General features: G+C 35.8%; 1 protein-coding gene across 2 annotated transcripts in view; it reads right to left on the bottom strand.

The window, feature by feature from the left end:
- Positions 1-13900, bottom strand: part of LOC102819913 (neuronal growth regulator 1-like) — a 1419333-nt gene that overhangs the window by 893637 nt on the left and 511796 nt on the right. For both annotated transcript variants that reach the window (XM_006831037.1, XM_006831038.1), the window contains one exon: positions 6703-6935. In XM_006831037.1, the coding sequence (XP_006831100.1) occupies positions 6703-6935 (233 nt within the window). The remainder of the gene's footprint in view (positions 1-6702; positions 6936-13900) is intronic.

Here is a 13900-nt window from a genome sequence, read left to right as displayed (position 1 = left end):
CAACAACAAATGAATAATCTTAGTCTCATCCACAGGTGTACAAAGATCTTAAATAAAATATTAGAATGAGAACCAGTATGAGGGTCTTGTCCTGAGCCATCACTACATTCAGGCAGTGGGCATTTTGATAGCTACAGGATCCATAGAATTTTTCCTAGTACATATACATTTTCTTCGGTTTGATTCATCTTGCTGAACATTTTGATTTTTGTTGTAGAAGAATGACTGGTGTTTTACAATTTAGCAATGCTATTTTATTCTCGTTTTGTTTTGTTTTGTTTTACACAAGTTTAAAATCTTTCCACTTTTGATGTTTTAATGAAAGCAGGTTCTCATCCTATGATGCTGAGTTCACCTTAGAGCAAAAGTGAGATTACCTTATCTTTAGGTGTGGGCCTTTTAAAGACTTTAATATTCATAAAGAATATGCTAATGTTAGATTAAGATGTGCTGGCTTTTATGAAACCTAGCTATATACCTGTGGTCACATAGAATAATTACTCTCCAGATGTTGTTGTTGTTGTTAAGTGCTGTGGAGTCGGTTCTGACCCATAGCGACCCTGTACAGGGTTTCTGAGGCTGTAAATCTTTATGGGAGCAGAAACCCTCATTGTTCTCCCACGGAGTGGCTGGTACTTTTGAACTGTTGACCTTAAGGTTCACAGCCCGATTCATAACCACTACCCTACTAGATAGATACTCATTGTTAAATATATTTTTATTGAAGTATCCAAATCCCTATTCAAAGACTCATTGCGAGAAATAAAACATGTATATGTGTAGATTCACAATGAGCCCTGGTAAAGTAGTGGGTTATGAGCTGGGCTGTTAACCACAAGGTCAACATTTCAAAAACACCAGCAACTCCATTGGAGAAAGATGGCACTTCCTGCTCCTGTAAAGATTTACAGTCTCAAAAACACTATACACAATCTCTGTGAGTTGGAAATGACTCAAAGGTACACCATTACAACCACTTGTGAAGGTTCACATTAAGAAGGAGAGATTCTAGTTTTGTTCATAGATTAAGGTGATAATCCCAAGGTTATATACCTATTATTAAACTTTCATCTTGTTGAATTTATATTTAGATTTATTTTTGACTTCCTTGCATCTCAGCTCATATTGAGAGGTGCTAAAAGAAATGCCCCTATGAAAGAATGTGGTATGTACAATATGGTTTCTGCTGAATTGTTTTCCGTATATCACAGTGACTCAGTGATGATTCTCAGTAGAATACTTCTGTGTTCTGAAGAACAGATTCAGGGTACTGAAAACAATTAAGTGCTTCTAACTAATGGACAACAAAATAAATAACTGACTATATTTCTGTGTCTGTATTAACTTCTAGAAATCTTACAACTATTTTTTCTACTTATTGCTAAAGTGTGTAGAAATTACAACACACAATTTATAATTAAACATTACCTCTACTAGCCTCAAAGTCAACAGTTCAAAACTACCAGTTTTTCTGTGGAAGAAGGACGAGTCTTTCTGCTCCCTTAAAGATTTTACAGCCTCAGAAATGCTATGTAGGGTCACCATGAGTCAGAACTAACTCCTTGGCTCATAACCACCATCACCATAGTCTCTTTTTCTTACTTATTTATCTTTTGTCTCCTATTTCTCTTATTTGTATTCATGAATGGCTGCTTTCTTTATAAAGAAATTAATTATTTTACTATATAAAACATGGTGTAAATAAAAAATGTTGATTGGATTTGCTATCATCCAACTTTATAAAAGATTCCCCAAATAATGACAGAGGTAAGAATCTAAATTTGGGATCTTTGGAAGGGAGACTATGAAAAAGGGCTGAGTTTATATTGTTGTTGTTGTTGTTGTTAGGTGCCATCAAGTTGGTACCGACTCATAGCGACCTTATGCCAGTAGAACGGAACACTGCCCAATCCTGGGCCAACCTCACTATTGTTGCCATGCTTGAGTCCATTGATGCTGCCATTTATATAGAGAGTGCAAGATATATAGTAGAGAATATCTGGGACCAATCTAAAAGGAAAGGAAATATGACCCATCAGTAATATTCCACACCGGGATTAAAAGAAGTGGCCCTTTATATGCTCTGCCTCAGTCAGTCATTAGATATTGGTTACTCTAAGAAGCAATTGGCCTTAGACAAGAAGTCGCCCTGAAGCAACGCAATTGTCAAAGGAGGTGATCATGAAAGGGTCTTTTCTGACGACACTTCTAGCAGCTAGAGAAACAAGGCCACCCTTAAAAAAAGGATCTTAAAGTATAGCACCCTATCTATTAGAAATACTCTAAGTAAGTGATATGTTGTTGATGTTGATGACATTGAGGTGGTTCACACTAATAGTGACCCTAAGTACAACAGAACAAAACACTGCCCATTCTTGTGCCAATCTCAAAATTGTTGTTATGTTTGAGCCCATTGTTGTAGCCATTGCGTCAATCCATCTCATTGCGAGCTTCCTCTTTGTCATTGATCCTCTATTTTGCTAAGCATTATGTCCTTTTCTAAGAACTGGCCCCTTTTGATAAAATGTTCAAATTATGACAGGAAGTATCATCATCCTCATTTTCAATGAACATTTTGGCTGCATTTCTTCAAAGGCAGATTTTTTGTTTTTCTTCTGGCAATCCATGGTACTTTCAATATTCTTTACCAATATTATAATTCAAAGGCATCCATTCTTCTTGGGTCTTCCTTATTCATAGTCCAGCTTTGCATAAGTATGAGGTGATAGGAAATACCATGATTTGGGTTTAGTCCTCAAAGTGACGTACATATCGGTATGCCAGATAGCTTGGGGAAGTTACTCTGGAGGTTGTTTTTAGCATAAAATACTAGTTTAATTTCCACCTAATCTGCCTGGATGGATAAAAATCTAGAGTGCACCTCTGTCATACTTGAGTGATAAACATTTCAAATTTGTCTATTTAATATACAAAACCCACAGTTCTATTTTGTGTTATATATAACTTAAGACTTCTTGTGAGATTTCAATTTTCTTACTTTGGACCCATTGTTAGGAAAGACCAACTGCTAGAAAAGAATATTATGATTGATAAAGTTCCAGAAGGTCAGCAAAAATGAGAGAGAAACATTCAGTGAAATGGATTTACAACAGTCACAACAATGGACTCAGATGGACCAACAATCATGAAGATGGCACAGAATCCAGCAATGTTTCATTCTGTTGTATACAAATTGCCATGAGGGCTGAATTGATAGCCAGTTGCAAAAACAACTACACTTTTAACATTATGAAGTACTCAAAGTAGACAACATCCCTTCATATAATCAAATGGGAAGAATTTATATTTTAGCTTTCCTGTTATTATAGTATTGTAATAGGGTGCTCTTGTTTCATAGCCAGCCCTTCAGCCTCATATGCTTATGTACTCAAGAACAAGGAAGACTGTCCTTAGTAAATATTGAATCTTGATTTGAAATATTGAGCAATTGTTGGTACTGTTGAGTGCCACTGAGTATGTTCTGACTCAGTGACACTGTATAGGTACTCTGAGGAATGATTGGTGGGTTGGAACTGAAAACCTGTGGTTAGCAGTCCTGTGCTTATACTATGACACTTAATTTATCAACACTATATCCTGGTAAACTCCTGGTATGGCCCTATAGGATAAGCATTAGACTGCCAACCACAAGGTTTTTGGCTCAACCCACTAGCCACTACTTGGAAATTCCATGCTGGGTTGCTATAAGTCAGAACTGACTCCAGAACACTTAACAACAACCACAACAAAGCATATCATATCTATTGTTGTTAATGTTGTTAGGTATGATACAGTCAATTCTGACTGATTACATATGACATTGTAGAACTGTCTCGTAGTGTTTTCTTGGCTGTAATCTTTATACAAGCAGATTGCCAGCTTTTTCTCCCATGGATCTGCTGTCTGAGTTCAAACTATCAACCTTTTGGTCAGCAGGTGGGAGTATAAGCAGGCTCTTCATATTGTACATTGTTGTTGTTGTTAAGTATTGACAAATCAGTTCCAACTCATAATGACCCTATATAGGGTTTCCAAAGAGCAGAAGGTGGATTTGAACTGCCTGCCTTGTGATTTGTAGTCCAATGTTGATCCTACAGTGCCATACCAGGAGTCCTTACATTTTATAATCTCATAGAAGTTATAAAAATATTCATTTTCTTATTGAGTCTATTAGCCAATTTCTACTTGCTTACAGCAACACTCCAAATACTAGTATTCTCCAAATTCCATGAGTACAGACATTGTTTATCTCAATTGGTGAAGAAAAACATAAAGAGAAATAAAACATTCTTGAATAATTAACACCACTAGCAGGGACAAGAGTAAAATGAGTTTACATGCTGCTGCTAATACAGAGTTCTCAAATGCTGATCATATTTTAAAATAAGACATTTCCCCCCTTTCAAACGACAAACAAATAATCAGAGTGGATTTTCGTTTCTATTTGGAAATCTATTTTTAATTTCTGTTTATGGCTGGAATGGTTCTTAAAGGCCATCTACTCTTATTCTTCCTGCTCTGATAAGCAAATTAGAGTCCAAAGTGGCTTGATCATTAACCATTCCATGAGAGGTAAAAGTAGAATTCAAATACAAGTTTTCTGATTCCTACTCTAATGTTTTGTTTTGTTTTCCTTCCATAACACCACTTATTGATATTCATAATTTAAGAAATCAGTAACATCATAAAATTTCCCATGCATAGAGTCCAAGACAAGATATCATTTTTATTATCCTCTTTCTAAAGTAAATTCTTAAAAAAAAACCTCCCTGGAGTACATTGTTACAATACTTGAAGATGAGTTTTGTTTTGTTACTAGCCAATGTTTGTTTGACACCAGTGATTAATACAGCCTTCCTTCAGTTGCTCAGTTTCTTTATCTTGGTGAGTAAAAGCTTGACAGTTTTGTGGCTTTTTTCATGCTCATTTTCCGCAATGAGCATAAACGTCAAAATAATCAAGATACACCTGTGTAACAGACAGCCTACCAAATTTAAAGATCGAGAGTGGTGCACATTAGCTTATTTCATTCATTGAAAGAAAATGTAGCTTAAGTTAGGTTACCTTTTTATGACATTTATTTAGTTCTTGAATTGACTGACAAGCCTATTAATGTATTCCTTGAACTTTATTAATGTAATTGGAAAACTGCCCACATGTCAATCATACTCTAATAAGTAATTATGTTCATAAATACTGTAAAATTATTAGCTTTTAATTTGACTTAACCACATACTCTCAAAGCACTAACATGGATTTTATTTCTATATTTGTAAAGTTAAAAAAAAAAAAAATCCATCCTAACTACAGGAATGTTCACCATCATCAAATAGTCAGTACAAGGAATAGTATATCAGAAGTATAACTTCTTAAAAATTCTGAACAGCTTTAAATCATGGAAGCAATAGAATTCTAATAAAATCCTATGAGAATTAAACCTGTCCTGGGCAGGGCCTATATATCTCTATCTGTATCTCTATAACTGACATAGAACAACAAAAAATGGAAAAAAGAAAGAGGGATATTTTTAGTGTTCAGAAGTATGTCATTTAAAGCTTTAAGAAGCAAAATGTCTGTATCTAAAGTCACTCAAATACATTATTGCACAGGTACATTTTTTTCTCATATAACAGAAATTTTTTGTAGTTTTTGAGCTAGAAACTCAAGTCAAAGGGTGAAGAACTGAACAAGAGAACAGCATTAGGTGTGGATAACAGAAAATATGTGTTTGTGTTTTGTAATTTCATGTCAGTTTTTGAAACTGGGCCAATTCCTGTACCCTGGATGACCTTTGAATAATGATAGATTTGGTAAAAGCTTTAGTATATTTTAACATGTTACTTTAAATTATGAGCATGCAAGCATTGGTACCACATTATCATATATTTTATTATTATTAATTTCACTGATATTATTTTCAGTTCTTTCTGAAAATAATACTGCTATATAAACAACCCATGATTATTAGAGAAAGCATAAGGAAATGGTACAAAAGAGTAAAGACATGTATCCCCCACTAAATAATTGTGTTTTTCTCAAAGACTAAGTACATTTTGGATATGTGTGCTCTTACATTTTAGTATGCAGGAGAAATAAAATAATTCAATTATTATCTTAGTTTTGAAGATTGCTGATTAGATAGCATAATTTATGATCTGATGGAATTAAATAAAAATATATGCATCATATATAACTTTCTTTTCAATTATTCTATGTTTAAATAAAGTACGCTGCCACTTTTTATTGTGACGTGAATCAAAGTAAACAAGAAGCAGGGTTGAGATACTGCACTAAGTCTGAAGGATTACCTTTAAAGAGTTACTGTCCAAGCTTCAATAAGTTCTAATATTTTAATATGTCTATCATGGGTTATCAAATATTTGTTTTAATGTATCATCATAGGTTCTCAAAGATTTACAGAACAGAATTTAAAGAAAATTAATAAATGAATCATATTAAATTCATAATGTGATGTTAGTGGCTATTTCTTGGTGTTGGTAAGTGGGAATTGATATGGATATAATAGTCATTATAACAACAATCATAGTCATTACCTTAATGGAATCTAAGACCATAAATCCCCAAAGACAATGACAACACGTTTTTCAACATTGTTAGTTGTTTCTGAAACATTTTGATATAAAAATATTGGTCATTTCTAAGCATAGTGTTTTCTAATATAGTAGTTATGGAAATGCATACCTTGCACAGTTAAATGCACCTGCATTGTTCTTGGTGTATGTTGAGTCTGAACAGAACATGTGTATGGGCCATCGTCTGTCACATCTACATTCTGTATCTGGAGGCTGTAGTCCCTTTTATTCAATGTTGAGATTGAAACTCGAGGATCCACTGACCACTTATCACCTCCCGCAAAAATAATGCTTGATCGGTTCAGCCAGGCACCCTTTGAAGCTCCATCTTCCAAATAACACCTATAAATTACCAGAGAAAGAACACTATTAATCAAAATGAAAATGAGAGACAACATTATCTTTGCTCTCAGTGCATTTCCATATGCTGAATAATAGCTTCAAATGCAAACATCTGACATAAACACAGGAGACACGAACACATAGAAACATCTTCCATTATCAATATAAATGTGAAAACATACCTACATTTCATTGTTTAGTAGTGTGTGTTAAATAGAACATTAATCAAAAGCATCTTTCATTCTCTTTGGGTAATAAATAAATGTAAATAAAATTAAATTAAGTTCAAATATCACTTTACAATATTAAAACTGATTTCTTTGTTTGAACTTATAAGATACAGAAACAGTTATGAGTTAGCCTAGCTTATCACAGTTCAATTCTGAATATACAGCATCAGCTTCAGATAACATAGCATAATGCTATGTGTTGTTGCTGTTGTAAGGTGACACTGAATTAGTTCTGACTCATAGTGACCCTCTATCCAACAGAACAAAACACCGTGCAATCCTATACCATCCTCACTGGGTTATTTTTAAATTACCTGCATTTGCAGAATGACAGTCTATACACTGAAATCATAAACTGTATGTTACTGATAATATTACTATCATGATGAAATACAATAAAGTTAAGATACCAGTATAAAAGAAGATAATACAGAATTTTAGCAAATTTTTGACGGGTTTTAAATAAACTTCCCAACAGGAAGACTCATTTATCTAAAACACATTTATATAGGATCTACTCTTTTTGAATTCAAAATTATGTCACAGTGTTCTTCAAAATGTGTAATTTAGTGTGGAAGACAGTCAAACTAGTTATTTTGACATAGAAAGAAGAATATTGTGATTAAAGCATACACAAGACAAAAAAAAGTGATTTGACCCAGAAAGAACTTTGGGGGTGTGGAGAAAGGGATAGTAAATGCCTAAGTGTACTGCAGTGATTCACTTGATATGGCTCTCCTATTCATAGTCTCTGCAACCCCCACCAAACTGGATGAAACCTCTTTTCCTGATGAGTCTGGGTAAGAAGGTGGTGGTTGTTGTTGTTAGGTGCCATCAAGTATGTACCGACTCATAGCGACCTTATGCACAGCAGAACGAAACACTGCCTGATCCTGGGCCAACCTCAGTATTGTTGCCACACTCAATTGAGCCCATTGATGCTACCACTTGGCCAATACATCTCACTGGGGGTCTTCCTATTTTCCTCTGAACCTCCACCCTACCAAACATGATATTCTTCTCCAGCATCTGGTCCCTTCTGACAATATGTCCAAAGTATGAGAGATGAAGTTTGGCCATCCTGGCCTCCAAGGCGCACTCTGCGTGCACTTCTTCCAACACAGATCTGTTGGTTCTTTTGACTGCCCATGGCACTCTCAATATTCTCCAACACCATAACTGAAAAGCATCAGTTCTACTATGGTCTTCCTTATTCACTGCCCAATTTTCATAAGCATTGAAAATACCACGGCTTGGGTCAGGCACACCTTAGTCTTCAAGCTGACATCTTTGCTCTTCAACACTTTAGAAAGGTCTTGTGCAGCAGATGTGCCTAATGCAATATGTTGTTTGATTTCCTGACTGCTGCTTCCATGAATGTTGCTAGTTGATCCAAGAAGAATGAAGTCTTTGACAACTGCAATCTTTTCTCTATTGGTAAGAATGCTGTTTATTGGTCCAGTAGTGAGGATTTTTGTTTTCTTTACATTGAGATGCAATCCATACCGAAGGCTGTGCTCTTTGATCTTCATCAGTAAATATTTTAAGTCTTCTTCACTTTCAGCAAGCAAGGTTGTATCATCTGCATATGTTAATGAGCTGTTAATGAGTCTTCCTCCAATCCTGATGCCACATTTTTCTTCATATAACCCAGCTTCTCGGATTATTTGCTCAGCATACAGGTTGAATAAGTATGGTGAAAGAATACATCCCTCTCACACACCTTTCTTAATTTTAAATCGTTCAGTGTTCCCATGTTCTGTTATTCTCTGTTTTCAGCCAAGATCCACCAGACATCAGAAGAAGGTGGTGGAAGATGTTAATAAGATTACCTGACTCAATTGTGAATAATTTTTAATAGGGTTAATTGTGATTGTAAAAATTTGCAACTTTGAGATGGGATTGGCCAAATATTCCATTCTAGTATAAAATGAGCTATCTTATAACCAGGGGTAGGTGATGTCATTACCATCTAGAAAGAAGAGCCAGGAGCAGAGCACATCATTTGGATCCCATGATTCCTGTGCACTGAACCTGAATTTCCTCCATTCAGGAAACAGCTGTGTTAGAGAAGTGGCAGAAACAGACAAAGCAGCATGAAGAGCAGGAGACAGAATGGTTGTCTTCATCAGCCAAAGGTAGCAAATACAACTGAGAGCCTTTGGATAAGAGGCTTATTTAACAGTGGGTTCTCTCCAAGAACTTCATTGGAGGAGATAGGTTTGCTGATCCATGGAGCTAGAGCTAAGTGTCTTTGGCTTAGATTTAGGGAAGAGTGGAGACACTTTTGGGTATTTAGCAGCAGCACTAAAGGACCTTGTAACTTTCAGCAGAGCAGGGACCATGTGTCTTGTAGCTCAGAGAGACAGAGAGACAGAAAAGAGACCTGCTTGAAGACAGGGATTGGAAGAGGTTGTCCTGATCAAATAACTGTACTGAGTTTTTTTTTTTCTTTTCATGAATTGTAACTTGTTAACTTCCCTAATACACCCCATAGCTATGAGTATTGTCTGAGTTCTGTGTAGTAATTAGAATGGGCTATCAGACCCAGCAGAGAATAGAATGCTATGGAAAGAATGGTACGTGTCAGTGCTGCTAAAGGAGGAAAGGGGGTGGAAGCATGTCTGACCTCCTTCAGTCAGATAGGAATCAGCTGTGACCTCATATTGAGTTTGATTTCCCTTCCCCCTTGTGAAGTTAGAAGAAGTCAGACACCTCCCTAATGCCATTTTTATACTAGATACAGAGGTGAGAAGTGGAAGACATGGCATTCTAGACAGTGTGCTATATATAGGTAGGAACAGGGAGGGGCAAGAAGAGGGCCAGTTATAGCAAGAAAGTAAAAATAAGCTGATGACAATTAGTGGATTTTAAGGCTGAATTTTAAGTCATTTACTTAAAGTCATAGCCTATGACTTAAATAGAATTTTAACATATAGATTTGTATCTAATAGAAGTCAGGCAAGTCAAGACATATGTGGTCATATGGCAGTAATTTCGCTGAGGCTTGGAATTCTGTTTCATCTTGAAAATGTTCTCTTACAAATTAAAGACTGGTTCTCTTAAATGAGTACAAAGCACAGCTACAGAGTGAAAATACACATACATTGAAAAAATTTGACAGCATTTCTAAAGAATACCTCAGGGGATTGAGCAGAATGTTTGAGATTGCTATAGAATTGCAAGCTGAATGAAATACGGTAGACTGCCTCCAACTGTATGAAACTAATCAGGGGGTTTAAAAAAAAAAAAAAAAAAAGAAGAGGAACAAGGTATAGTGTAAAATCTAATTTGCAGTTTGCAGTCAACTTCACCATCTACAGAATCCAAACTAGTAAAAGAAGTCTTAAAGGTCGTTGCTAATTGAAATGCCTTTCCATATATATTAAATGAAGAAAGTAAAACCTCCTTTAATGAAACAATTGTAGTATATTGTCATTATTAATGATATGCAGAAAGTACATAAAGAGGACATATTTCCCATTTCACAAGATCATGTTGGTGCTGGTACAGGGCAGAACTCTGAAGTTATCTCTGCCAAAACTGTGATAATTCACACAGCATGTGTCATTTCATATCTGGAGTCATCAAATGTTTACTGTGTGACCTCTGCATTAGTGGCCCTCATGGTATCCTATTTGGTGATCACAATAATCCTTTGGGGCTTGGATTGTTGTACCCAATTCATCAGTATAAAATTAATGCAGATGTTTAGGTTAAATGGCTTGCCCAAGCTACATGAGTAGTTGATAGCAAAGCTGAATTCACACCCAGGTCTTCTGTTTCCATATTCAATGTCCTTTCCACCATAATGCAGATCAAAGACTTTCGAAACAGGATTCAGAAATGAGAAGATGATTGGAATGTTTCAGAAATTTATGCAAGTAATTTCTTATTTACTGAATGTGCCCAACTGCTTAACCCGTCCTATTCTAAAGGAAGCAGAAAATTAATTATTAACGAATATTTTACCATGGAAGTCTGATTTAGAACACTCTGACTGGCACTTCCCTTTGCTAGAGAAAACAGTTTCATTTTAATTCAGGGCTGTCAGAAAGACCATAGAGATTAAACTGACTTTAGGAACGAGAGGACCTGGCCTGGGTTATGAATCCTCTTAACATAAGAAGCACTCTTCTGTTCTTCCAGACCAGATGCCATCTAGGTATAATAGGACTTAAGTTTTGATTTTTAGTTTTTAAATTGTGAATTGGGTGATAGTTTACAGAGTAGATATGTTTCCATACAATAAGTCATACACATTTTGTTTTGTGCTTTTGACTACAGTCGTCACCTGTAACATCTACTCTCCAACTTCCTACCTGTCTTTCCTTTCCCCACACTTGTTCTTTGCTAACCCTGCTGAACTTTGTGAGTAAATTCAGTCCTTTTCATCACAAATAGCTAAGGATATACACACTTTCCTAATGTTATTTTCCCCCTACAGGCTTGTTTATTATTTGGCTGCATATTAAGCCATAGGGGTGAGTTCTTTTCCAGACCTGAAGCATGGGTAAGTGACACAGTTTCAGGAGTTCTATCCATTTCCATCTGATAAGTAAGTCTGTTTGTTTGTTTTTATGGTTTTGAGTTTTCATCCACATTTTCTCCCACTCTAGGAACTTCAATTGTCATCCCTTTCAGAGAAGTTGGTTGTCAAAGCCAGGTACCATTGAGGTGTTGTATCAGTGTTTGGGGAGAGCAATATTCCTGTGATCTTTGGTTCCATGTATCTTTGATTTTCATCAATCATCCTTCCTCCAAACACAGGACACCACTTAGATGACCCCAACTCACTATTCTCCATTGTCTTTATGGACTGTTAAGCAAATTGATCTTGGTGTTCAGCAACTCATTCTCTCAAGATATTTGATTTTGTCTAAGACGTTTTCATAACATTGTCCCCTTTATGCTCCATCACATTGACAGATACATTTACAACAAAGGTAAATACCCACTTACAAATATCCTATGTCAACCATATATATATATATATATATGGTTGACATAGGATATTTGTAAGTGGGTATTTACCTTTGTTGTAAATGTATCTGTCAATGTGATGGAGCATAAAGGGGACAATGTTATGAAAACGTCTTAGACAAAATCAAATATCTTGAGAGAATGAGTTGCTGAACACCAAGATCAATTTGCTTAACAGTCCATAAAGACAATGGAGAATAGTGAGTTGGGGTCATCTAAGTGGTGTCCTGTGTTTGGAGGAAGGATGATTGATGAAAATCAAAGATACATGGAACCAAAGATCACAGGAATATTGCTCTCCCCAAACACTGATACAACACCTCAATGGTACCTGGCTTTGACAACCAACTTCTCTGAAAGGGATGACAATTGAAGTTCCTAGAGTGGGAGAAAATGTGGATGAAAACTCAAAACCATAAAAACAAACAAACAGACTTACTTATCAGATGGAAATGGATAGAACTCCTGAAACTGTGTCACTTACCCATGCTTCAGGTCTGGAAAAGAACTCACCCCTATGGCTTAATATGCAGCCAAATAATAAACAAGCCTGTAGGGGGAAAATAACATTAGGAAAGTGTGTATATCCTTAGCTATTTGTGATGAAAAGGACTGAATTTACTCACAAAGTTCAGCAGGGTTAGCAAAGAACAAGTGTGGGGAAAGGAAAGACAGGTAGGAAGTTGGAGAGTAGATGTTACAGGTGACGACTGTAGTCAAAAGCACAAAACAAAATGTGTATGACTTATTGTATGGAAACATATCTACTCTGTAAACTATCACCCAATTCACAATTTAAAAACTAAAAATCAAAACTTAAGTCCTATTATACCTAGATGGCATCTGGTCTGGAAGAACAGAAGAGTGCTTCTTATGTTAAGAGGATTCATAACCCAGGCCAGGTCCTCTCGTTCCTAAAGTCAGTTTAATCTCTATGGTCTTTCTGACAGCCCTGAATTAAAATGAAACTGTTTTCTCTAGCAAAGGGAAGTGCCAGTCAGAGTGTTCTAAATCAGACTTCCATGGTAAAATATTCGTTAATAATTAATTTTCTGCTTCCTTTAGAATAGGACGGGTTAAGCAGTTGGGCACATTCAGTAAATAAGAAATTACTTGCATAAATTTCTGAAACATTCCAATCATCTTCTCATTTCTGAATCCTGTTTCGAAAGTCTTTGATCTGCATTATGGTGGAAAGGACATTGAATATGGAAACAGAAGACCTGGGTGTGAATTCAGCTTTGCTATCAACTACTCATGTAGCTTGGGCAAGCCATTTAACCTAAACATCTGCATTAATTTTATACTGATGAATTGGGTACAACAATCCAAGCCCCAAAGGATTATTGTGATCACCAAATAGGATACCATGAGGGCCACTAATGCAGAGGTCACACAGTAAACATTTGATGACTCCAGATATGAAATGACACATGCTGTGTGAATTATCACAGTTTTGGCAGAGATAACTTCAGAGTTCTGCCCTGTACCAGCACCAACATGATCTTGTGAAATGGGAAATATGTCCTCTTTATGTACTTTCTGCATATCATTAATAATGACAATATACTACAATTGTTTCATTAAAGGAGGTTTTACTTTCTTCATTTAATATATATGGAAAGGCATTTCAATTAGCAACGACCTTTAAGACTTCTTTTACTAGTTTGGATTCTGTAGATGGTGAAGTTGACTGCAAACTGCAAATTAGATTTTACACTATACCTTGTTCCTCTTCTTTTTTTTTTTTTT

The sequence above is a fragment of the Chrysochloris asiatica genome, unplaced genomic scaffold, assembly GCF_000296735.1.
Source record: "Chrysochloris asiatica unplaced genomic scaffold, ChrAsi1.0 scaffold00002, whole genome shotgun sequence".
Lineage (NCBI taxonomy): Eukaryota > Metazoa > Chordata > Mammalia > Afrosoricida > Chrysochloridae > Chrysochloris > Chrysochloris asiatica.
This window is presented reverse-complemented; position numbering and strand designations above follow the sequence as displayed.